General features: G+C 48.9%; 1 protein-coding gene across 1 annotated transcript in view; it reads left to right on the top strand.

Moving 5' to 3' along the window:
* Window positions 1–25,824, top strand: part of LOC115914822 (vascular endothelial growth factor receptor kdr-like) — a 123,327-nt gene that overhangs the window by 23,858 nt on the left and 73,645 nt on the right. Inside the window, exons 2-4 of the mRNA XM_030967602.1 lie at window positions 10,142–10,238; window positions 14,006–14,208; window positions 24,941–25,068. Coding sequence (XP_030823462.1) covers window positions 10,142–10,238; window positions 14,006–14,208; window positions 24,941–25,068 — 428 coding nt within the window. The remainder of the gene's footprint in view (window positions 1–10,141; window positions 10,239–14,005; window positions 14,209–24,940; window positions 25,069–25,824) is intronic.

Raw genomic sequence — 25,824 nt, 5'->3', positions numbered from 1 at the left:
GAATTACACAGGCTGATGGAACAGCCTTGGGAAGGTTTTCTTTCCTCTCCCCAGACTCTTGCCAACAGAAGGAGCAGATAAATGATTGCCCTTGGTATCAGACCTGCCATGATACCAACCTCTCCTGATAACCACTCCCATTTCCAACAGTTTTATTATTGTAGGACCTACAGGCCCACTTATGGGCCATTCCTGATGATTCCCATCTGTTGGGCTTAAATTTTATATTTCCAGATCTTATAAAGCTCATTCTGTCCAGGGTTGGAGGATAAGGTACAGATAGTTACAGGGTTTCCAACACTCTCACGTGCAAGTGGATGATGGAACAAGAAGAAAATTTGGGAATCACAGCTTTAGTCTGCAGACAGTGGAGGAGGGACGTGAGTGAGCATCCTTCTGATCTGATACATCCAGGCAGAAGCTGAGTGCTGGCAAAAAAGACGCAAAAATGCTTTCAAAGAAACACACATTTTGCTAAAGCATGGTGTCAAGGATTTTGTAACTTCTCTCTCTTCTTCTCTGGCCATTTTAATGTCTCTCCAGGGGATCCATGTTACACTTTTCCAAAGCCTTGGTCTTCGGATGAATTACCATCATATTTTATTATCAAAGGAGAAGCTGACACACAGGATAATGATTTAGTTGAGTGGGTATTTGGAAATACTGTTTCACTTGCTGCTATTGCCTCATGCTACGTGGAAAATTGTTCTGGAAATGAATGTCCTAAGAACTGAAATAGCCAGGCCAGGTGAAGTTCAAAGTTAGCACCTCTCAAGTGGGACTTCATTTGGAGTTCATGCTGGGCAGTGCTTTAATTTGTGTGCTGTGGCCCAGTGAAATTTTATTTACCAACCTCTTAACCTGAGAAAAGTTCATTTGCATCTGTTTGCTGTGAATTTATAGGAGTGTTACTTTTCAAGCCCCAAAGCTGTGGTTCTACACCGAGTCTGGCTGCCCTAAATTACTGTTGGAAGTTGTGTCCTGATTGAAGATGTCAGGGACTGGGTCAGCTCTCTACAACCAGGGCAGATTTTCCACACGTGGGAAACCAACTGTCTGGCAAAAATTTCAGTTCCCCACCGACAGCAGCCTGCATGGAAACCTCAGGGAAATCCCTCCTTAACATTTTCTGGTGCCAGTTTCAATCCTGACCTCTGCTGGCAGCTGGGCTCAGTTAGGAGCTGATGCCTGCCTGGGTTATTGCACTGCCCCTAAACACTGAAATAAGGCAGTTTGTTACCCACAGAGAGATAAAACCTGCCTCAAATCTCTCTGTGTCCCACCTGCAGTTCATCACTCCTGGTGCACCTTGCCCCTTCTTTGGGAAGTGCCACCACAGTAAAGGAACCACCACAGACATTTCCAGTCTGCCAATACCTGGGCAGTGATGTGATTGATAAGGAAAAAATTAATATTAATTTATCACAGCCACACAGAAAAGGAAAGAGTTGGTGTTTTTTAAAATCTGATTTCTTGTCACGTCAAAAGGAAATTATGAAGAAGGTATAAAAGTGTATAGAAAACCTGTTGAAAACTTCTCTACTACTGCTCTAACTTTAAAGAAGTCTACTCTCCTCAGCAAAACATCCACCCTGGAGTGTAGGCATCTTACCAAAGTGTAGGCAAGCCCTTTATTCCAGGCTAAAAAGTCCAGTGTAAAGAGTGAAGCTGGGTAGGACCAGGAGGGAAATCACTGGTGAATCAATAGAGATTTACTGCTTGTTTTTGCATGGGAGGAGCTGGCTCATCTCAGGATGGATTTCAAGAGTGACTGATCCTCTCTGTGTACATGAGTAGGTTGGGGAATAGTTCTTGGAACTGAGTCAGCCCAACAATTGCTTTCATTATTTGCAGCTGTACAAAACAAATAAGTTGGAGAGAAATTTCGAGAGGTGCCAAATCCAATCCCATTGATGTGAGTGAGCACAGTGTTTAGTGCTGCACACATGAAGCCCATGAATTACAGCTGATGACTCCTCAGCCTCACCTGCCACCTTTGCTAAATGAGCAGATCTGATGATACTCCTCAAAATAACAAAGTAATTAAACTAGAAGTGTTTTAAAGTGTTCCTTCCTTAGCATCCACAGTAACTACTCACCACATACAAATTGCCTGCAGAGAGGAGTTCTGATTAGATTAAAGGCAGCTCAGTGCAGGGTTTGGACAAGCTGGAACCACAGCTTGGCCCAGGTCTGGTGTCTGTAGCTGTGAGGAACAGCTGGGCTGACAAGCCATAAAAACCATAAAAACCATAAAAACCTCCAGCTCTCTCCATCCATAGCCACATAAACCACCAGGAGCTCACCTGGGGGACCAATCTGAGATGGCACAGGGACACAGAGAAGCCTGGGAAGAGCCCACAGGAAGCAGAGGTAGATCACAGAATATCCTGAGATAGAAGGGACCCACAAGGATCATCCAGTCCAAGCCACAGACCCCCCAACAATCCCACCCTGATTGACCAAACTCTCCTGGATCTCTGGCAGCCTCAGGGCTGTGCCCATTCCCTGGGCACTGCCCAGCACCCTCTGGGGGAAGAACTTTCCTTATCTCCAACCTAAACCTCCCCTGGCCCAGCTCCAGCCATTCCCTGGGTCCTGTCCCTGTCGCAGGGAGCAGAAGTTGGTGCTGTCCCTCCACTCCCCCTTCTGAGCAAGCCCTCCACGTTCCTGTTTTCCTACCCAGTGCTCTGGAGAAAGGGAAGAAATGCTGGCTGGGTTCACTTCCAGAGAAATGCTGGAATAGCTCTGGAGTGCAGGAAGTGCTCCCTGAGTCCCCTAGGAGGAGGTGAAGGGCTGGGGTGGGCAGGGGGAGCACAGAGAGCTGTGTCCAGCTCTGGCCAGGGCTGCTCCCCTTTCCTGAGGGGTCATCCCACAGCCCCCTGGGTGCCCTCACTCCTCCTGACTCCCAGCTTTGCCTGAGGAATGTGCCCTGTCCTGGAGATGGCCAGAGGAGGAAGGAAAGCTATGTCTGGAGCGCTGATGAAGTAATCCTGTCTGGGAATCATTGGAAACACTGATCTGCAGCCCTCCAGCTTTTCTCAGGAGACCATGCTGGGGGGAGAGGCAAAGACAGCTTCATACCTCGCATTTTTGGATTTTTTTTGTTTCCCCCTAGAGTCTTTAGGGCTCCTTTTTTGTGCATCTTGTTCCCACTGGGTCTGCATATTTCCTAATCATGGAGATGTGCCAGGTCTTCTCTTTCCCAGAGGAATTGCCATCATTTGGATCAAGAAGTAACAACATTCCCAGCCTTTTTTCCATCAACATGAGATTACCACATTTCCTAAATACTTCAAATTGTGCTTGAGTGCCTGGGAGATGATAGCAGATGTTGCCACCTCTTCTCCCAGATTTCATGCTTATTTTCCATGTAGATCCGAGTTCCTGGCTTATCAGCCAGTCCCAAAGTGAGGAGATGTCCCCTCAGTCCCCAGCTCACCAGCAGCACAGGCTGGTGACATCCCTGGCACTCCCTGGGACTCTCTGTGGTGTCAGAGGCAAAACAATGGCCCTGATTAATGAGCTGCCACTGCCCAAGACCAAACAATTTTGACCTGGAGCTGCTTTCTGTGACCCCTTCCCATAAATCTGCAGCTGATCCAGCGATCCAGATCACAGAGAGCCAGGAAAGGCCACGGCATTGTAACTCCAGGGGCTGCCTTGCAGCAGGCGCAGGTGAGCCCCAAAGGTGATGCTTGGATTGCAGAAAAGCCAAGGAAAGGTCACAGGGTTTGTGTGTCAGCACCCAGAGCAATCAGGTGGCCTTGCTGATTGCAGGAGGAAACCAGGGTGACCCTGTGCCACCTCAGCAGGAAATGCTGGTGCATCTGTGGCTGAGGAAAAGCCTTGTAGGAGCAAATCCCAAAAGCTGGGCCAAAGCCTTATCTTATCTCCAAACACTTTCTCCACTTAGCAGTTGTTTTTACTGTGCTGTTGTTGACGTCTCCCCGCTCCAGACTAATGATTTAATTTTTCGTTGTTGTCACTTTGGATCATTTACACCCCAACTGCTGCCTCTGGCTGAGCCACACACAACTTCCATTTGCAGCAGGCACAGAGGAATGGCTGGGAACTGCTCCCCTCTCTCGTGACTCAGCTGAGCAAATCCTGCCTTCCCTGGCTGGCAAAATCAATGGAAACAGGAATCCTGTTGCTTTGCCAGAGGTACTCTTGGGTTAACACTTGCATTTGAATATCCTGAAGGAACCTTTGCCACGTCTCCTGATGAGTTTGTGATTGCTAATTTAATTTTGGATGAACTTCTTCAGCTTCTGTAGGAAGGGAAGCTTTGGCTCTGGCCTGGAGGTTCTCAGCTCTGTGCCCACCCACAGCAGAGCCACCCTGGGGGACTCCTGGTTATTTTGACATGGAAAACCACAGGAAGAGAGGTTTCTAGTAACCATTCCCCTCAAACAAACAGAGGAAATAGAAAATCTTTAAAAGCTGATGAACCGTTTTCCTTATAAATAGTTCAGCTGGAATAGCAGGCAAGGGAGAGAGGCCTGGCCAGAGGTGGTGAGAGGCTGAACCCCTTCTTACCTCCTCCTCCTCTAGGAAAAGTGGTTTAGCACAGAGGAGATGCACAGGAGAAGATGAAGGGTTTAAAACTTCACTGACAAATTATTATCCTCAAAAGACACATGGAGAATTGAGAGAGCAAATAACCTGACCCAAAGCAGCCCCCTGAGCACAGGAAATGGGAGAGAGGCACTCAAACCACATTAGGTCTAGAGGGGAAGTTTTCCCCGAGCAGTTCTGACCCACACATTCCCCACCTGCAGCCCATCATGGGGGCCTTTGCCCTCTGCACTGACTCAGTTCCCATCAGTGCCTCCATACAGAACTCAGCAGCCAGCAGAAAAGACAAAAATTGGGAGGTTTTTCTCTGACTTACAGCCAAGACCTTCCCCACAAGAGCCTCCTTCCCCTCTGCTGGGAAAGTCAATGGCAGCAATAACATGTCATTTAGAAGATCCTGCATTGTGCATAGAGAGCACAAAACATTTCATTAAAGTTGAGGAGAATCAAAAATCCTATCTCCAAATTCACAACAAAAAGAGGGGTGGAGATGGGTCTCTAGGTATTTGCTACTGTCTTTTTAAATCTTTAAAAATAATAGAAAACCACTTGAGTGTAACAAATGAAAGCTGATTCCAGGAGCTGAAGACTTAATAAAACCACCAAATATTGCAAGGCTTGTGATCCAATAATGCTGGCAGTGCTGTGGTGCCTTCTCTTTTCATGGGGGTAACCTTGAAATAAATCCTAAGATGATTACAGGCCATTGGTTTAAACACACATGGCTTTTCAGTGAATCCCTGCGCTCTCCAATTCCAGCAAAAATAGATTTCCTTGGGGATAGAAGCATGAAAATGCCCTTTGAAAGGGACACCTGCTCATTTCCAGGTGTGCTTACGCTGTGCTGGTGATGAAGTGCCCTGGCAGCTCAGAGGGGAGAACATTGTCCTTTCCTGGGTGTCATTTCTGCAGCAGGGTTTGGAGGGTCTGCCTTGCCCAGGTTTTCCTGGGAGGAGGGCAGGGAACAGCTCTGCCTCTGCACCAGCCCAGTCACTGGTGGTCACCTCTCACTGGGCACAGGGCAGGGTGTGGTGTGTGGACACCTCCTGGTGTTCCAGAGGGTTCCTGGAGCTTCTGGTCTAGGCTCAGGACTTGTGATTGCCTGCCTTTCCTTTCCAGGCAAGCACAGCTCACAGGAGCATCCTCAGCAATGGCAAAACAGATTTTTAACGCTGAGTCAGTGCAGAGGGCAAAGGCCCCCATGATGGGCTGCAGGTGGGGAATGTGTGGGTCAGAACTGCTTGGGGAAAACTTCCCCTCTTGATCTAATGTGGTTTGAGTGCCTCTCTCCCACTTCCTGTGCTCAGGGGGCTGCTTTGGGTCAGGTTATTTGCTCTCTCAATTCTCCACGTGTCTTTTGAGGATAATAATTTGTCAGTGAAGTTTGAAACCCTTCATCTTTTCCTGTACTGTCACCCTCCTTCCCTGACTCAAATCAGCTCCAAACTCTGACTCCCAGTCCCTTCCAAGGGGCTCTGAGGTGCCCTGGGCCCAGCTCTCTGCACAGGAGTGCCTTTACACACATGAATAGTCCATGGAGCTCACTCACCCATGTGCACCAAGCTGTTTGTGTGCCCAAGCCCTCATGCCATCCCTGCTCTAACCTGCCTCATTTTGCTGCCAGCACAGCCCTCTCTGCTCTGCCCAGCAGTGATTTCCTCTGAAGCAGAGGCTCTGCGGGCTCTGCTCCCCCAGTTCTCCCTGCGGCCAGAAGGGATCCCCGGACCCTTAATCAGGGATCACATTGCCTGAGCTGTCACTGAGCCACACCCAGGCACAGCCAGGCTCACAGCCATCTGTGAGGGCTGTGCCAGGGAGAGCTGCAGTGCCCAGAGGATGCCTGGAGGAAGGCTGTTACAATTAAAAACAGAGATTAAAAATACTTTTTATCCACGCTCACTGCTGGGCCCAGTGTGGAGCATCAGGCTGTGCGTGGGAGGGATCTCCCTGTGCCAAGTGAGATGGAGTTGGAAACCATCTGACAGAGAGGTGAGGGAGGTCACCCATTACCCTCTGCCTGGGGAGCCTCCCGTGTTTAATGCTGGCCGTGCTACAAAATCAGATTATCCCAGGAAAAGCAGTTTTCAATATATTTTTCTCCCCTGGATAATGTATCAGTCAACCTTTCACATTTGGCTCCCGAGGATTTGTGGTTGTGCTGTGTTTGCGGTTTCCACCGCCGAGAGCAGAATGTTAAAGCCTGAACTGGAGGTAGGAATGAACTCCCAGAGTCAGAAATGGTGCAGTGAGGCTCTGGGCAGAGGCTCTGTCCTCACCTGGGCTCTTTCCAGGGGCATCTCCAGGCTGGAGATGCTGCTCTTGTCTTGCTGGGGCCAACCTGTGCTGGCAGCAGCTAAGGCAGGGCAGGGAGTGAGGAGCCTGAGCAGAGGTGTCCCTCCCCTGAGCAGCCTGTCCTTCCCCCATGGCTCACACAGGGGATGTGCTGCTGAGACCCCTTTGTGCTGCTGAGACCCCTTTGTGCTGCTGAGACCCCTTTGTGGCTCTGCCAGACCGGCAGGATTGTCACTCCAGCACCTCATCTCAAACCATGCCAGGGCATCTAGGGAAGGATGTGCCCCAGGAGCACACCCAGAGCAGGGTCAGCTCCACAGGGGATGGCAGGGACAGCTGTGGCACCCAGGACTCTTCTTGTGGCTCTCACAAGGAGCTTTGCCATGGTCATGACACAGTAATGATGGCTTGCTTTTAATTTTATGTCCCTTGTAGCCCTAGAGCAGGACCAAAATTATTTATCAGGGAGGAGAGGACAATGTTCTCTTAGGCCGGGGCATTGGAATTTGAGCAGTGCAATCAGAGCACTTCAGCTGCAGCAAGATCCAGCCCAGCAGGTCTCCATCTCCACCCTGGGTCCTGGCTTTAGGGACAAAGGTTGGGGAGCAGGGCTGTGGAAAAGAGGGGGTGCACTGCCAGGAATGTGCTTAATTCTCCTGCGCAGCATCCTAACACCTTCATAAAGGCATGAATCTCCTCAAACACACACAGCTAATATGAAAGTGGAGCTGATCCTTCCTCCTCATCCAACATACCCTGGGGCTGTCCCCAGCTTTGCCTCCTAAAAGACAAGTCTAGCTCTAAAGGGGCCAGGGGAGGTTATGAACATTGTGAGGTCTCACTCTGCCAGTTTGGCATTAGGTGTTCTGCCCTAGCACAGCCTGACCTTGCCCCCATGACTCTCTCTGTTTTGCCCTCAAAATGTTCTTTTCCCAGCCCACTCAGCAGTGGTGTGGGGCACAGGCTGTTTATATAAACCCTCTGTCACCTGCCAGCAGGAACCAGATGTGTGTGGCACAGGAATTCTCCTCCTGTCCTCTGTGGAGTAGAAAAGCACTGAAATTCCACTTTGCTTATTCTGTTCTTCAGCTCCTGAAGCCAAAATAAACTTTGGGCAAGAAGTAACTCAGAAGCAAAACCAGAATAATTGAAAAATACTTTTATTTCTCTTAGCAAGAATGGTGTCAAATGTTGTAAAAGCCTGAAGATTCTACAGTCAGAGCAGAGCTCAGGCTCTGACCCCAGACCCTCTGACAGTGCCACACTTGCTCAGGAGAGCTACAATCCAGAGGCTGAGCCCCTCCTAAGCCCTAAGAACAACTGAAGGCACAAGAGGAGAGAAATAATTTTGTTTCAAACCCCAGGATTTTCTAAGTCCTGGCTGAAGTCACAGCATCAAGAGCCCAGAGCAGATCCTGGGAGAGCTACACGGACCCCAATCCCCCCTCAGCTGGCAAATTCATGGCATTTGACAGACAAATTGGAAGCTGTTGGCCATATCCTGGAGCATTTTTGCAAAGCTCAGCACAGTCAGTCTGAGGGAGCTGTGAAATGCCTCAGCACCATGAGAGAACCTGTGCCAAGCTCAGCCCATTCCCGGTGGGAACTGGCTCTGCCTGGAAACCAGAGGGGCCTTGGAGCCAAGAGCAAGGATGGGCTTGCCTGGCAGTGGCTCCTCCTGCAGAGTTGGGGGCTTTTTCTGTTGGTTCTCAGCTCAATGTGGTGCTGCTCCCTGTGTGTGCCATCCTGAGGATGTTGAGGAATGGCAGTGCTTCCCAAACAAATGGGAACTGCAGGGCTGGAGCCCCCAGCTGCTCTGCTTGCCCAGCATGCCATGGAAAGGCAGTTTGGAGGTGCTAAATAATGTCACACAGAGCCACTGGAGGGAGCTGGGGTTGGCCAGACCCCAAGGGCCTTGGAGATGGAGCAGTAGTGGCAGAGCAGGGGGAGTGGGCTGGATCTGTGTCTGGTGGCCAGGACTGGTTCAAAGCCTCAGCCAGGATCTGTAGGGAGGGTCAGGGGCTCCAAGGCAGTCCAGCACCGTGGTGTCTGGGCAGGATCCCCTCTGAAGGACTCTGTGGTGCCATGAGGTTACTTGGCATCTGCTGAGTTCCTGATGGGAGCTCCAAGAGCTCCTGGAAGAAGCCAGAGACTCCAAAGTGGGAGTGAGTCACTGCCCACACTGATGCCAGGCAGAGAGCAATTTACTGAAATCAAGCAGCTCGGAGATGAGAGTAGAGAGGTGGGGGCAGGAAAATCACTGCTTCGTGCAGTTGAAAAGTTAAAGCCTAGTGTTTCTCTTTCTGCCAGATATGTTATCTCCCTGTCTGCTGCAAATCATGCCCGTGCTGGGAGCCCAGGGAGGATTTCTGCCTTATCGAGTTTGAGGCACAGGAGAAGAGAGAAATCTGAGGAGCAGGAGGGGAAAGAAAACACGGCTTTAATGTCAGAGCTTTGGAAGTGGAGATCCTTATCAGAGCCTGGTTTCTCCTCTCCTTGATTATGTTACTTTGAATTTGGACAAAGCAACCAGCCTGGCCAACCTCCACTTCTGGTTCTTCTGTTTCACTTTCTGAACATTGTCTCATTGTAGATGAACACTCAGATTGTCCCTAGGGACAGTTCCACAGGCAGGAGACATTTCCTGGGCCAGGAGATGATGAGAGAGATCTTTGTCACTGCTGTCATTAATGCCCCTGGTCATCAGAGACCTGACAAAATCACAGATTCCCCTGGGAGCATTACCCCAACCACAGTGCCCACAGAGCCTGGGGTTCCGTTCAGATGCAGAATTTGGGAATGGTCATTTAGGAAACACCAGGTCTTCCAATTTGCCTTTAATATCACAGTTGCTTCACAGAGCTGTTCCCCAGAATTATTGTTTTCTCCCATTAATTAAAAAGTAATGTATGAGTTCACCCATCAAATTATTTTCCAAGGACGTGACTCCTTCCATTTTTATATGTGTGCAAAATCCTTTTGACACAGATCTGTTCTCCTAAATCTGCAATAATTCAGTAATAAAGCTGGCGCAAAACACTACTGGCAGAAATGCAGGTGCTTGGTGTCAGAAAAGAAAGAGAGGAATAAAGGAAACAAAAACAAACTGAGGGCATCTCCTGGCCAAGGATAAATGCAGCACTGTGTGGGCCCCCAAATTAAGAACTATTTACAAAACAAAGAGTTTGTCTCGAGTGCATTGTGCTGCTTTGACACCACTGAATAGCCCGTCTAAACTAATAATGGTTTCTTCCTTTTTTTGGGTCAGGTCTCGCTGAGGAAGAGCTTCTTCAAAAACCAAGGCTGAGCACTTCCAAGGACCAAATCGTCATCTCACCAGGAGACACCCTAAAAATAAAATGCTGGTAAGGATTGCTCCAAACAATGCTGGATTTTTGTCCTTGTGTTGATTGGTTTGGCCCAGCAGAGCTCCAGGACAGAGCCGAGCCTGATGCTCGGCCAGCTGGGAGCTGGGGCTGTGTGGAGGGAGTTGGATGGGCTGTGACAGAGCAGGGAGGGGAGTCTGGGGTCAGCTTGGCCAAGTGCTTTGTGTTGTGTTGTTCAGGGGCCCAAGCAAAGCCCTGAGTCAGCACAGGGGAGAGCTCATGGCAGTGGGACGTGCTGTGCTTGAGGACATGGCTGGAAATCCTCCCTGAAACAGGGGCAGATTCAGCTCCTCTGCAGCTAAAATCACTCCTTTGCTCCCTGTCCATGAGGGAACAACAAAGATCACCAGGAACTGCCACCTAGCCCATCACAGACACTTAAATAAGCAGCAGTCACTGTGTGTACATTCAAAGACGCAGCCAGTTTAAACATAACATGTTCTTTAAATCAAATTTAACCAGGACTTGTGAAAAACCAAAGTGCTGCTGCTGTAAATCACAGCAGTGCCTCAGTCCTGGCACAATGTGTGCCACCAGCCATGCAAGGACCAGCAGGATTTTGGTGATGACAAGGAGAGGATGCTCTGGGAACAGGGATACAGCTGACATAAGAGGAAGGAGCAAACCCAGAGCACTCTGCTGTGCCAGAACATGCAGCAGCTGCTGGGTCCCACAAAAGGCCCCAGACTGAGATGGATGGAGGTGTTACTTGTTCTGAGTGGGATTTTTACACTTCACTACTGCCAGAGGATGTTTCTCAGGTTTTTCTCTGAGAGTGTTGTAGGAAAAAAGCCCAAGGTAACACAAATTCTCATAATTTCTCTCTCTCTCACACACACACATGGATTTTACACCTTCTTGCAAAGGTTCCCTTGGCTGGCGCCACTACCTGGATGGTTTCCTGCAACAGAAGTTACTGAAAACAGGAAAAAAAAAGCAGTGAGGAGATGAATCTAAGCTTTAGGTTTCGCTGACACATCCCTTCTGATTTTTGTCCCAGACTATTTAATTCTTTGTTATAGTGAAAGGTGAATGGGCTCAGACTGTGTAAATTTGGGATGTCTTCTGGAGTGTGAGGCAGCTTTTTTCCAAATCCCTCCAGCTTGCCATGTGGCTTACGAGGTCACAATAACCTTCCAGTGGTATTTTTAGCTTGGCAAACAGCAAACATGATGGCAATAAAGTCTGAGCAGTCCTTTAACATCTCAGTGGTGCTCTCCATAAAACCTGAGTGGACTCAAAGTCCCTGGGGTGCCCCAGGCCAATTAAATCAACATTTCCCAGCAGTTCTCCATCCCCCACCTGTTTAATCTGGAGGAGCACCCTACTTTTCTCGTATCACCAAATCAATAAATAATTGAAGGAGTTACAAGCACTTCAGTCCCACATTGCTTTATGGATGCAAAGCAAGAAATCCTCATGACAGGTCTGAGAAACACAAGAGGGTGTGAGCATGGGGTGTAACATGGGACCAGGGCCCAGAGCACTTCAGCTCCTTGGCTCAGGCGATTAAAACCTGGGAAGAGAAGGAAACTGTGGTTTCAGAATGCAAGATTCCCTGGATCAGCCCCTCTGGGGATGTCTGCCCTCCTGCCTCCTCTGCCACACTCACAGGTTAGCTCCTGGTCCAGGGGAGCTCTGGAATTCTTTGTGCTTCCAGGGGCATTTGGGCTGTGTGGGGCACAGCCCCAGCAGGTCTGCAGGAATGTCCATCCTCCCTTCGACTCTGGGCTTTTGAGGTTCTTGGCCAAGATTTCCTGGTTTGTGGTAGTGGGGCCAAAGCTGCTGCTGCCACTCCCTTCTGGCAGATGTGTGAAAATCCCAAAGCAACAGCCAAAGGCTTCACCTTCCACCAGGATAATGGATGTAGGGGGAGAAAGCTTTAAGGAAGCACAGGTGTGAAATGCCAGTGCTGCCCTGCAGAGCCGCCAGAGCTTGGATGGACACCAGAGGGGTGTGGGTGACGAGGGGCAGGGACACAGTGACGTGCTGGGATCTGTGTCTCCGTGTGAACTGGCTCTGTTCCCTATTCCAGGCCAGCAATCCCAGTCCTGGAGTCACCAGTGACGTTGGTAGGGTGGGCCAGAGCTCTGGGTGCTAGGAAGGACAATGGGAAGCTGCTCTGACGTGGGGTGGGACTGTCCAACCACCAGAACATCCAAGAACAAGGGCGAGGCTGCTCAGCAGAGAGGATATTCCCGCTTTGCCAGTGCTCCCATCAGCCTGGTGCTGAGAATAACCTCAAGAGCTCCACGTCCGCCTCCTCTCCAGGAAGGCGACAGAGGGACGGGCAGGAGCGAGGGCCAAGAGGATGTTTGTGGAAATGTCACTGGATGTCCTGGCAAACGTGCTCTGACTGCACCTATTGCACCCCTGCAGGCCACTGGAACTCTGAGTCCTTGGCTAACTGGGAATTTCATACATTCACACTTTGGGCATTGCCATCTCAGTCCTGGGTCAGCATGCCTGCACTGGATTTCTCCCTGGCAGCACCGAGCTGAGGAAGTCCAGGGATTCTCACTCCTTCCTCAGCCCAGCAAATGCCAGTGGGAACTGTGAGTGAGAAGGGAGAGCCAACCCCCCTGTTCTCGGGAAGAGTGCAAACACACACACAACTCCCTCTCTCCAGCACCAACTTCTTCCCCAGGAAAATCCACAGGAGATTAACCCCCAACCTGCCAGTTTTCACATTAAAAACCAGTTTTTTACAAAAACCACCATCATCTTCAATTCCTAGGCCTGTGTGGTAGCTCTGGTCCATCCCCAGAGCCCTCAGAGGGAGCTCCAGGAGCTCCTGCTGCCATGGCCTGATGCTTCCAGCACATCCAGCTGTGACTTAGATCAGCTGGGAGCTCTGGGTCCCACAGCAGGTGACACCCAGGCCCTGCTTTTTGGCCTGAACTCCATGGAATTGCATTTTTCATGAACTGTGCTCGGAGATCCAGCAGCAGAGTGGTCAGGTGGGGTGAATGTCTCATCCTCTGCCCTCCTGGCTTGATGTTCTGGCTGTTGCCACAAGGGGAATTGGAAAAAATGTGTCCTGAGCAGATATTCCCAGATTTGTAACCTGATTAGTTTCAGGCCCTTCACAAAAATCAAGACTGAGTCACTGCTGATTAAGCAAGAAAGGTGATGAAAAATTACATAAATATCCTCATCTCTCCATGCAGCCTCAGTGCAAGAAAATATACATTAATTTAGCTTTTAAAATATGCAAAATCCTCCTCCTCGAACAAACATATAATTTCATCTGATGCTTTGTAATGTTTGAAGTGGCTAAAATACAGTGTTATAAAAACAAACTTGTGTTCAGGCAGTGTGTTAGAAGAGAAATTAAACTTTTCTCCAGGAGCTTGCTGCAGTTCCCAGGGAGTATTTCAGGAATGTCTGGGGAACAGTGCAAGGTGATCCAGCTCAATTTCTGATGGGTAGAAGTGCAAACAGGAAGTATCATTTGGGTTTGATGTGTGGAGGGGTGACTAGTGGGTTAGCTGGGGTAAAGTTTTCTGGGTCTCCTAGGAGGTTGGGGGAGAATAGGGCCAGGGAGATGAGTAGGGAAAGTATTAGTACAAACCCTAGAATGTCTTTGACAGTGCAGTATGGGTGGAAGGGGATTTTGTCACAGTCTCGGCGACCTTTACAATTTTTTTGGGATTGGCAAGGGTAGGAGCACTGGGGAGGACTGGCCAGGAAGAAGCCCCAGTTTTGCCCGAATGCAGTGTAATTTGGACGTGTTGTGCTGGCAGGGGAGCCCCGTCGGTGAGCTGGCAGCTGAGGGAGGACAACCCGCGCGTGCACGTGAGCGGCTGCCGCGATGGCCCCAGGCTGGGCTGCAGCCAGCTCGTCCTCAGGAGAGCCACGGCCAACGACACCGGCTACTTCAGCTGTGCCCTCAGCAGCACCCCCGAGCACCAGGGGCTCGTGGCCAGGGTCTATGTCTTTGTCCAAGGTAAGGATTCTGCTTTTTAAGTAGTGTTGGGCTCTGGGAGCTGCGTGAGGCAGAACCAGCAGTGCAGGGACTTCCACCTCTCTGCTGGCCCAGGAGGGAGCAGAAGCTCTGACACTCTGAACAGACCAAATGCATCTGGTTTTTCATGGCAGCTGAATTCCCAGGGACATGGATGTGAGAACCAGAGATTACCCATCCTGTTCAGTTCAGGACTTGAAGGCTGGATTGTCCCATCAGTTTAGTGTCCCAAGTAACAGCTACTTCCTTAAACATCCTTTTCTTTTAAGACTAAATTCTTCAATCCTGAAGGACTTTGCTGTCACAGTGCCTTTCCAAAGACTCATCCTGAATGCCCAAGCCCTCTCTCTTTCCCTTCCTCCCCAGGCATGGGCCTTCCCAGCAGAATGCTTTGTAATTCCTCCCCTCCTACACATTTGTCCTTATATCTGTGAGACATTCCTAGCAGAGTTGGGTGACTGCATTGGATATATTTTACTGTAAAAAGTGTCCCATTGCTCATTTTTGTTCCCTTTGAGCTGCCTCTCTCCCACATTTCAGAATAATTGAATTCAGATCCAGGAATTAAAGGAAGCAGGAACTTCAGAGGAGCATGGTCCTCTGTGATTAAGTGAATGCAACCTATTGAACCACCATTCCAATAATGGGAATTTTTGTTAGAATATTCCCCCCAAATACTGAGTTTTTTTCAAATCTACTTGACAAATGCATTACTAAACACTGAATCATCTTGGATCTTCCAAGCTGAGATTATGACTCCTCAGATGAAGGAGCTGACTTTTAGTGCCTTGAATAGGAGATGACATGAACTCTTCTGGTGCTGGATTGGCTCACCCTTCACTTGCCCACAAATAATCATGCGAATTAATTTCATTTTCCTGGTAAAAGCCAATTTGTGGTTCTTTGAATCCTCTTACACAAATGCTGCAGAGGCAGTGAGTTTGTCTGATGGTATTTGAAGAGAGCTGCAAACCTACACCTCCAGAAAACACAAATCTTGCCTGTCAGCTCTGACTCAGGGTCTCAGGGTGTTGCCAATGATGGTGAAGCAACACAAGAAGTGATTTCCATCTCCCAGGGGACTCTGATACATCCACACAGCTAAATTCAGCTCTTGCACCTCCAGGTGAACACACCTGCTCGATTCATGTGGGTGACACTTTCCTGCCTGTTGAAAACAGTCCCATTTTACCCTTATCCTGCTTTCCCAGCAAGTTTTCCTCTAATTGGAAAGTGCTTTTTGGCGTTACTTCTTAGTTCCTGAAGCAATTTTTTTTCTCCCTTTCTATTTCCTTTCTCTGTTTTTTTCTTGGTGCTCTAGTTGCTTTATCCACCCTGGTTCTTGTGCTGAGCTGTTTCCTTTTCCCATTACACCCAGCTCAGATGCCCCAGGTCCAGCATTGTTAACCCAGCCTGTCCCACGCTCCAGGAAACTCAATTCTCTGTCCAGATTCAGTGCCCTGGCTGCCTACCCAGCCCCTCATTACTCTGTGGCAGGAGCACGTGCAGGAAACGTTGCGGAACTTTTGGGACTGCCTGAGCACTTTCCTGAAGAAAATATCCCAAGTTATGAAATGCCTCGCCAGGGATGCTCTTGGAACAGAGCTGATCTAAAAAAAAAGGCAGGATGTCCTCCTGCTTGCCAAGGTTCTCCTGACAAACAGCACAAAATCACCCTCTCAGGTGCACTTTAATTGTGTCCCACGTCCTCCCTGCTCTAAAAGCTCTTACTCAGACTCCTGTGCTTGAAAAGCCATGGAAGGAAAAGTGGGTGGAAAATCCTCTGGCTTGTCCTGTGCACCCCAAAGCAGGGCTCTGCCCCAGGAGCTGCAGGTTCCTGCTGGGATCTGCCCTGCCAGGCTGAGGAAGCTGCTTGGTCCTGTGAAATTAAGCTATTTATACCTCAGCATGGATCTGTCCTCAGGGCATGCTCTTCCTGCCGTTCAGTTCCTGTGGATATTTGTTAGAAGCCAGCAGACTGCCCTGGAGATGAGGAAACTGCTCTGGACTTAAACAAGAAGTTCAGAGCACACCTATGGCTTTCTTCAATGTTTAAACTTGCCTTTTGAAGGAAATTGCTGTGGCAGTGTCTGGGCAGCACTGAGAATCCCATCAGCTGTCTCCAAGTGAGGGAATTCACAGATTCTGGCAGTGCCAGACAGGGGTGAGGCTCAAAGCTCATCTCTGTGGATGTTTTGTGGAGAGAGCAAGTGCTCAGCGGGGTGTTTGTGAGGCTGAGCCAGGTGCAGGCAGAAAATGTGGAGCCAGCCCCTGAAGGCTGGAGATTCCTCTGAGGTTACAAACCATTATTGCCAAAAAAGGAAGGGGAATGGTATTTTCCCTTCATTCCTGGCCGGCCGCTTGACACTGAGATGAGAACATGATTGTATCGGAAGCCCTGTTATTGGCCATTATTTCCTGTGCTGCTCCTGCTTTCCCAGCCTCCCTGGAGGGCTCTGGGAGCTCTGGCAGGACCTGGCACTCACAGCTCTCCCTGTGGGGTGGTGGAGCTGTGACCCTGCTCATCCCTGGGGTCAGGAGGGGCAGCTGCCACCCCTCAGCTGCGCTTGGGCACTGAGGGAGGCACAGCTCAGGAGCTTCATCCTGAATTAATTGCTCCCGAGGCCTATTCTGCCTCCTGCTGCAGCTGCAAGTCCCAAGGATCATCATTAAAAAGGAAGACAATCCCTTCTCCTGTTGCCCATCTCCCTGCTGGAAATACAGAGTAGCCCAGGGCTGGAACAGAAATAGTTGGGAGTTCTTAACTGAGTTAGTTCCATCTCAGCTCTGAGGGATAATCTCTGCAGGGAAAGACAGGGTCTGGTCCCACACTGCAGTGGCAGCTCCATGGGAAATGCTGCCACAGCCACCCAGACACAGCATCTGCTTCCATCTGCCTTCTGCAGTTACCCCTCCTGACCAGGGACACCTCCCTGTGAGGAATGTCCCCATTTATTGCAGCCTTTGGGATCCCTGTGCCAAGGGACAGGGCAGGTGTGTGAAAATACAGACTGTCCTCTTGACAGTAGTCCCCTCAGTGTGTTATCCACTTTATTCTTATACTGAATCAAAAACAAAGCACTGCTCCAGCTAGGAAAAAAAAAAAACTATTCCAGACAAAACCAGGTCAGCATCCACCCCTTATTCCATCTTTTCCATCATGCCAGGTCCCACATTCCACATTTTCCAATACCCCATTGCCTTTCCTGTCTCACATATACACACAGATATTCCCAGCACATAGAAAATGTAACATGGCTTAGAGAAGGAGGAAGAAAAGGGCAAATCAAGCAAAAAAATTCATTCCACCTTCCCAAAGGGCTACCCCAGGCTCCAGTCTAGACAGGAGTCAGGACTTGCAGCTCTCAGCTATTTGAAATACTGTCAGTGTCAGCAAAGTCAGAGTCCTGGGGGGGTGAGCTGGAAGAGCTCCTGGCTCAAATCCTGCCTCAGCTCCATGTTCCCCCAGCAGCCCCTGTGTCACAGTCAAGGATCTGCTGCACATTTTGTACCCCTGAGTCAGTGATCAGAGCAAGGAACGAGCCCACCCAGTCCTGCTGCCTCCACCTTGTGTGAATTTAGTGCTGAGGTCACTGGAGCTGGGCACATCTTGCCAAAGAGTGTCTGGAAAAGTTCCTCCAGGTTTCCAGGCTGGGATTCCTGCCCACCCCCAATGGCATTTGCTGTGCCACAGCTGTAGGGCTAAAAGAGGCACCTCCTCAATGTATGGGGCCAACAACATCCTTCATCTTTTATGCAAAGCAGGGCTGTTATTCTATTTCTTGAAATAATTATGGCCATGATAGAGCTGCTTCTCAAATAACTGCTTCAGAAACACCAGTCCCACCTCCTCTGAGTGCAGCAGGCACAAAATGCTGTGTGTGAGCCCAGTGCTGGCTGCCCACCAGGGGCTGAGCAGAACAGGGTGGATTCCCCAATTCCTGCTCGTTCCAGTAGGGCTCACTTTGAACACACAAACATTTTAAAAGTGAACAATTAAACAGTGAACATTTGAACAGCGTGTCCTCACACAGAGTCATCAGCTGCTGGTGTTTCACCACCTCAGTGGTAGTCTGAGAGAGGAACACAGGACTAAAGGTGTGATTTGCCTCCACCTCTTTGGTTCTCAGCACTGGTGTTCATGAGAGCAGAGGAAATCCAGAAGATTCCCCCACAGAAAATTTGAGTTCTGACTCCTTGTAAAGCTCATGTGGGAACCATGAAGGCACCAGCCACAGTGAAGCCCTGCCAGGAGTCCAGAGCACGAGGAAATCAAATTTGAAGCAAGACAGACGTTTTTATGGGAGCACAAGTCCTGCTGAGGCCATTCCAGAGGGAAAAGGGGGATGCATCCAAGCACAACTTGTCCTGCTGGAGCATCTCCCTGCTGGTCAGCTCTAGGAAAGGGCAGGAGTGAAGAGTGTGGTCCAAGAGAGTGAGGAGAGGTGGTCCAAGTGCTGCACCAGGGTGGAGTTCACATCAGCCACAGCCCAGGGATGAGCAGCCCCATTGGCCTCATCCCTTTCCCACCATGAGATATCTAAAGGGGCTGGAAGTGCATGGAAGTGCCCCTCAGATGAGATCATATTTTGCTTCTGATGTTCTTTGAAGCTGATTCCTGCCTCCTTAATCCTCTTGACAGTTCACAGAGATAATCAGAAAGTGAGAAACAGAACTGCAAGGCCGGGGTGACAGCTTTGGGCTTTGGCTTGCTTCTCCCAAGATTTTACCAGTGGGAACAGAGCTGGAGCTGCATTTCTTCTTTCTTTGAGGCTGCAGACTTGCTGCCAGACCTGGGCCAGCTGAGATAGGCAGCTGCTGAGCTGGGTGCCCTGCAGATAAAGTGGCTGTCCCTGCCCACAGCAGTGCTGGGAGGGTTGGCTGCAGATCCCAGCTTGGTGTCAGAGCACACGGAACACAGGCTGTGCCCTGGGCAGGACCCTCCAGGATTGAAGGCTGCATCCAAGGGAAAAGCAAGATGCTTTTAGCTCTGAATCAAGGCATTCAGTGTCTTCAAATCACATCCTGAAGGGTCTCACTTTAAAGCAGAGGAGACTTGAAGGATGCGATGAGTGAGCAGTGCCAGCTCCTGACAGCCCAGCAGGGAGAGAGGATCCCTCCCCATGGATCAAGAATTTCTAAATGAAAGCCCAAAGGCCAGAGCCACACACACTTCCTCCACTGCTTCCTTCCTGGTTTTTATCCACTCAGTAGCTGCTAATTGCTGCTGGTGGGAGACCTGTACTTAATGGGGCTTCAGGTAAATCTGGGGAGTATTTTCCACAAAGTCAAACCTGCCTAAAACCTGGTGGGGTCAGAATTTATAAATTCTTTTGCTGCTTGAAACATAATTCCAGACAAAGCATGGAGGCTTCTTTTTCTGTGGTGTTTTGTTGGGATTTTTTAAAAATAAGTCTTTCCATTTTGCCTTTATTTGCTTGGCAGCAAGAAGCATTTTGCTTCTAGAATTTTTGAAGTTAACACTTTTTAGAGTAATATTTTTTTCTCTACAAATATTCCTGTGTTCATAACAGTAATCTCCAGGGGAAGAATGCATTTCATTTGACCAAAACAGAATGCTTCATGTTGACTCAGAATGGCTTCTGGGGGTTTTGCAGTCACTTTTGTTTTGCCTAAAGAGAAAATATTCTGCTTTCTGTTTAATCTAAACATTCCACCACCAATTCTTTTCATTGGCCTGCCAAACTGAAAGGTCTTTTATTTTCAAAGATCCAGTTTCAAAACAAGTGCCTTTATAGGAGTTACTCCTGTACCTAGACTGGCAGCTTTGATGGGTCACCAGGGGGAATTCAGCAGGCCAGGCTGTTTCCTTGTGAAGCTTTCCAAAATGCTCTGCCCAAAGTGTCACCGCACTGCTAATGCTGCTATTACTGTAAAGAACAGGTTATAAACCTCCTCTCGATGCTTTTTGACCTTGATGAAGACAAACTTCATGGGGATTATGTCAAAACATGAACTTAAAGAACCTGTGAAACTCTGTGCAGGCTCCCCAGCTTAGGTATGGCTGAGTGAAGAAAATAAATAGCGAGGGCGAGGGAATTATCTTTATCTGGAACAAAGTGAGAGGCAAAATGAGAATGTTGAGGAATTTCACGGACATGAGCAGCAGTGAATGGCTGTCCTCAGAGGCCATTTCGTGCTCATCATCCTCACAGGGCTGGCAGCACCTGAAGGGAGAGGCGATGTCAGCTCCGAGGCTCGGGCTGTGAGACAAATACCACCAGACAAATCGCTGTCACGGTGCAGGAATGAAAAAACCCCCAAATCCTGTATAAAATCCTCTGTGTGTGTGTGTCAGGAGGAGGTTTCAGAGGCACAGACACGGAAATAAAGAGCTGTAGGAGAGATTGAATCTACATCCTGCTGAGTGCAGCGCTGAGGGGTTTAAACCCCTCGGCTCCAGGCTGAGGAGGTGTGAGGGGACAGCTGAGATTGCCCAGCTGAGCTGGAAAACCTCCCAAATCTCATCTCCAGCAGCAATTCATCTCCTCTTGGTCACTACGGGCATCTCAACATGAAGGGCTTCAGTGCCTGAAGGAAAACATTTGACCTTAGAGCTGCTTTTGTGTGCTCCTCGCTCGCCGTCTGTCTGTCCCCGGGGCCGGGCAGGCCCTTCCCGCCCCATCCCGCTGCCACCGCTTCCTTGGCTGTGTATTTGTGTTCCCTGCCGAGCCCTGCTGGGGAAACAGCAACACCCTGGCGTGCCTGGGCTTCCTGCAAACTTCCACTGACCTGGGGAGCCAGACATCCAGTCTGAGAGCCATGGAAGGGCCGTTCCCTCGGCTCCGAGCTGCGGCTGCAGCTGATAAGCCCCCACCGTGCTTCAGCTCTTGTCTTTCTTCACGTGTAACGAGCTTTGCGGCCCGCGGTAAATCATTCTTTTTAATTATTCCCCGGGAATTGCTGGGTGTTTCTTTCTGGGTGAGATTCATAGGGCATTTCACCTTCCCAGCTCGGAAGGAACAGATGGGCCAAGCTACAGGGAAATATTCTGTTTTCATAAAGGGTTTCTTTACTGAGGAATTTCCCCTCAGAGTTCAGTGCTGGTGACTGTGGCGAGGACAACACCTGCATTTCCCATGCCACAGCTCTCCAGATTGCAACACTTGAGTGCAATTGATTTACACCACCTGGAACTGGAGATCTTCCTCCAGGCTGAGGTTATCATTTTTAAAGAAAAGTGACCCTGTCCCTTTTGTTTCAAGAAGTTCTGTCTCTGAGAGACTTTTTTACAAGGAGTTAACTGATTGCTGGTGGACTGGAGGTGGTGAGCATGGTTGTAAAGCTGGCAGTGACACTCCTGATGTTCCAGCAGATCATTTGTCCACGCCACCGTCAGTCTGAACTACTGAGGGGTTTCAAGAAGGATCTGGTTTTTTGTCTGCACAAACCATAACAAAGGTATCAGCTGGCAGTTGATTAGCTCAGAATTTATCCTTTGCCATTCTGTTAAGCCCCAAAGCCGAGCCACTTCATATTTGCTTATCTGCTAAGTGAGCAGCCCAGCTGCCTGGAAAGTGCTGGAAAGCCTCTCCTTCCCAATGGCATTGCCTTGCTCCTGCTTAGGAGGGGGTCTGGAGCAGCTGGAGCAGGACACACAAGGTTTGAGCTCTTCTCTGTGTCTTGGGGCTCTTTAGTGCTTGATGACTGAGATACTTGAGGCTGTCCCATTCCTGGAAGTGTCCAAGGCCAGGCTGGATGGAGCTTGGAGCAGGCTGGGATGGTGGGAGGTGTCCCTGCCCATGGCAGGGATGGAACTGGATGGGCTTTAAGGTTCCAACCCAAACCATTCTGGGATTCTGTGACATTGTTTTTTCCTTCTGCACAGAGTTCCACAGTTAGGGAGGGAAACAAAGCCTCCCTGGCCTCGGGGACAGACCCAGGTGCTTGACCTTCCCCTGCAGCTGCCTGGCCCTGTCGCTGTCCCCTGATGGCCAAAGTGCAGCCCTCACCTCCTGCAGGGGCTCTCATGTCAGAGCTGGAGCAGGGCAGCCCCACAAGCTGCTGCCACAGCAGAACCCCCACTCCAGGAGCTGAAATCACAGAATATTCCAGGTTGGAAGAGACCCCCAAGGATCATGGAGTCCAGCTCTTAAGTGAATGGCCAAACAGGACTCAAAACCATAACCTTGGCTTTATTAGCACCCTGCTCTGACCAACTGGGCCAATCCCAGTGGCTCCCACAGGTATCCACCCACAGGTATCCCCACCTGTTCAGGAGCTCTGATACTGCAGATGGAAACAGAGAAGGAAAAGCCCTTTCATAGGAAGAGAACTCTCCAGGCTTGGGTAGAAACTGGACAAAGCAGTGAGATAACACAAGTCACTGAGATAACACAAATCACTGAGATAACACAAATCACAGCCATCTGCTCTAGGACACCTCACTGGCTTAGCAAAGAGGAGAACCCATAAAATAAAAAACCGTTTCCTCTTTTTATTTTTTTAAACACAGTGAGATTGATGCCCAGGAGACCCAACACCCACTAGTGATTAACAATCACCACAGCTGAAGCCATCCTTTCCTTTTCCCAATCTTTATCACCCAGAAACTGCCTCTTGCTGCTGCTAAGTGCACGGTGATTTTAAGATACCATCAAGATTTCAAAGAGTGATGGTAGAAAGCCAGATTTATCTAATTTGGCTTCCAGTTCAGACTGTAGCTTATCTGGGATAGTTTATCTGCAGCCCTGGTTGGACATGTGGCAATTCAGGAGCAGGCTGCTATTAAAAATCAGTTAGGACTGAAATGCAGCTTCTGTCACATGCCCTGTAAATCCCTGCTTCCCTTCCCATCAGGGGGATCGGTAACACCATACCTGTCCTGTTGTCAGCTGGAAAAAGGCAGATTAATTTTAGGTCCCTTGTGAATCAGAAAATGTGGTAGAGATGAGTCTTGGAGTTTTGGAAAGATGGTGGAGAATGGGTTAAATAATTATATTTTTTTTCCTGAACAGGAAATATTTTTGAGACATTTTATTCTGTTTTGACTAAGATGCATCAATCATTTCACAGTTCAATATTTTCCTGCCTTTTAGGATTATTTCATATTTGCTTAGCTGCCTTCTTTTGATTTATGTTACTTCTTAAACAAACAGTGCTGTTCTGAAATTCTTTCTGAAAATACTGGCAGAAATAATTTTAAATTCAGTGGTTCCATCTTTTCAGTCAAAATTTGATCCTGAATTGTGGATAGTTTGGTATCAGGAAGCTAATTTTTTTTCCCCAGCAAATTTCCTCTTGGCCTGTATCTTTATCCTATAGCCTTTTCCATCCATTGTATACCCTTGTCCATCCCCTGTCACGTGGCACATTCCTTGACCTTCCTTTTCTCCACAGGACAAGAAATAATTGTGATTACATTTCCCCTGACACCTCTTTGCACTTTGTTGCCAGTAGACAAAAATCTACTTTCTCTGCTTTTTCCTATCACAAATAACCCAATGATCTCCTTTTAATTATCCAGTGTCTTCTTTTAAGTAGAATAAAAATATTGTCACATTTGATACCTCCCAGTGTGGCTCAACTGGAGAGCAAGACTGCAGAGGGATTAAGCTGCAGGGATAAACACTAAACACATTTTCATAATGTGACTCAACAGGAGAATTTTGCATTTTTGGGAAAGTGCACAAGACACTGGAATGAGTATAAATATTTCCTATTTATTTTGGGGCTTGGACCAAACTACAAAGTTATAGTTCAAAGATCAGGTTTCTCAGCTCCAGGCTTGATTAGAACCAGGGCCTGCCTGACCAGAAAGTTCAGATGGGTATCTGAAACTTCCTAAATGTGGGGAGATTAGAGATCTAATGTTTTAATTCTAATTAATCTCTCTCACATAATGTTTCCTGCAATGCCCTTATGCCAAAGCCCAGCCAGAATAAACCAGTGGCGTGGAAGAAAAGCTGGCATAAAAAACAGCACTACAAATTAGAGAAATCAGCCAGATTTTGGGTCTTTATCTGTCTTGGGTCCAGTGCTCATGCTCAGCCCCTTGTCCCAGGTGCACACACGAATCTCACCTCTCTGGTCCTTGCACAGTGCCCCAAGTGCCTTTTGTAAAACACCATCACCACCTCACACGTGGCCTGTCACACACACAGCTCCAACCAACACTTGATCACCTCCTGATGAAGCCCATGGTTCCTTTTGTCTGCCAAGGACAAAATTCCCAGTTCTCAGGGCTAAAATGAAGCTCCAAGCCCCACAAAAGGCAGCACGGCCACTCTGCTGTGTCCATCCCTGCCTTGGTGTGGTTGGGAGTGAAGCTGGGGTGGTTTGTGGAGCAGAGGAGCTCCAGCTCTGCACCGAGCTGATTCTCTGAGGGTTAATTCCAGCTGACAGCCCTGGGGTATTTCCATGACATTCCTTAAGCAAAGGTTGTCATCAGTCAAGAAATGAATGTTGATATCTCCAGGTGAAGGACAGGGAGCTCCTAAAGCCCAGAAGTATCCTGAGCTGGTAATCCATGCAGTTTTCATGTGTCTGCTCAGAAATGTGCCATTCTGGGCAATTTCTGGATGAACATGGGGTTAAATGCAATGGTCATTGGCTCTAACCCCTGTGTGACAGTGGCAGGATGTCACTGCATGTCCTGACCCCAAGGAAGCCTTTCTGGGCAACTCAGTGCTCACACTGCTGTGCCCTTCCAGTGACTGAGCAGTTTTCCAAATCCATGTTCTCTTCCCTGCAGACTACAGGAATCCATTTGTGGAGATGCACCCGGAACACCCTGACATCATCTACATCACGGATGATAAGAAAACAGTGCTGATCCCCTGCCGGGTCACCTCGCCAGACATCAGACCCAAGCTCATCCAGGTAAGAGGTGCCTTCAGAAAAGCTCAGTTCAAGCTCTGGGCTGCCAATAAAGTGGGGAAAAACAAAAAATTAGGTGTATAAAGCTGGGTAAATTCCATAAATAATTGCAAAGATCCTGAAAATCCACAAACGTGAACCTGTTCTTGCAGTGTGTTACTGTTGAACTGGGTAGAAGGATTTTTTGGGGATTAGGCTGAGTTGAGCACATTTTTTTATGTTGTGGCTTGGTGTTCCTCCATAAATTGGCAGAGGTTGATGACAAAGCACTATTTTCCTTCAAAATTCTTTGCATAACACCTGGCTCTCTCTGAAAGGTTCTCTCTTTATACCTTGAACCTCCTTAGAACAATTGCCCATTTTTGCTTAATTTCATCAATTCAAACCAGGTTTCAGCCTTGGGAATAGATGGCTCCAGCATCCATCCCTTTGGCAGCAGTTACACCTGAATGTCAAGGTTACAGCACAGTCTGTGCAGGCCAAGGCTGTTTGGGATAATAAAAATGGAAATTTAAGGTCTGGGCCCTGATCAGTCGATGGAGTCACTCATTTAAAGGGCTTCAGAACTGCACTCCAGAGTAGCCTGTCATGGAGTGAGGAACAGGACAGAAGTCTCCTGGCTCCAATCCTGCATTTTACGTCAGGAATTCTGTGCCCTTCCCTTCCCCTGCCAGTCTGACAGCTCAGGAAATCCTGAAGGGAACAGGAGCTCATCCTGTGCCCCTTTTCCAGCCTGTTCTGGAGGGACTGTGAGGGATG

Source organism: Camarhynchus parvulus, chromosome 4A (genome assembly GCF_901933205.1).
Source record: "Camarhynchus parvulus chromosome 4A, STF_HiC, whole genome shotgun sequence".
Taxonomy (NCBI): domain Eukaryota; kingdom Metazoa; phylum Chordata; class Aves; order Passeriformes; family Thraupidae; genus Camarhynchus; species Camarhynchus parvulus.
This window is presented reverse-complemented; position numbering and strand designations above follow the sequence as displayed.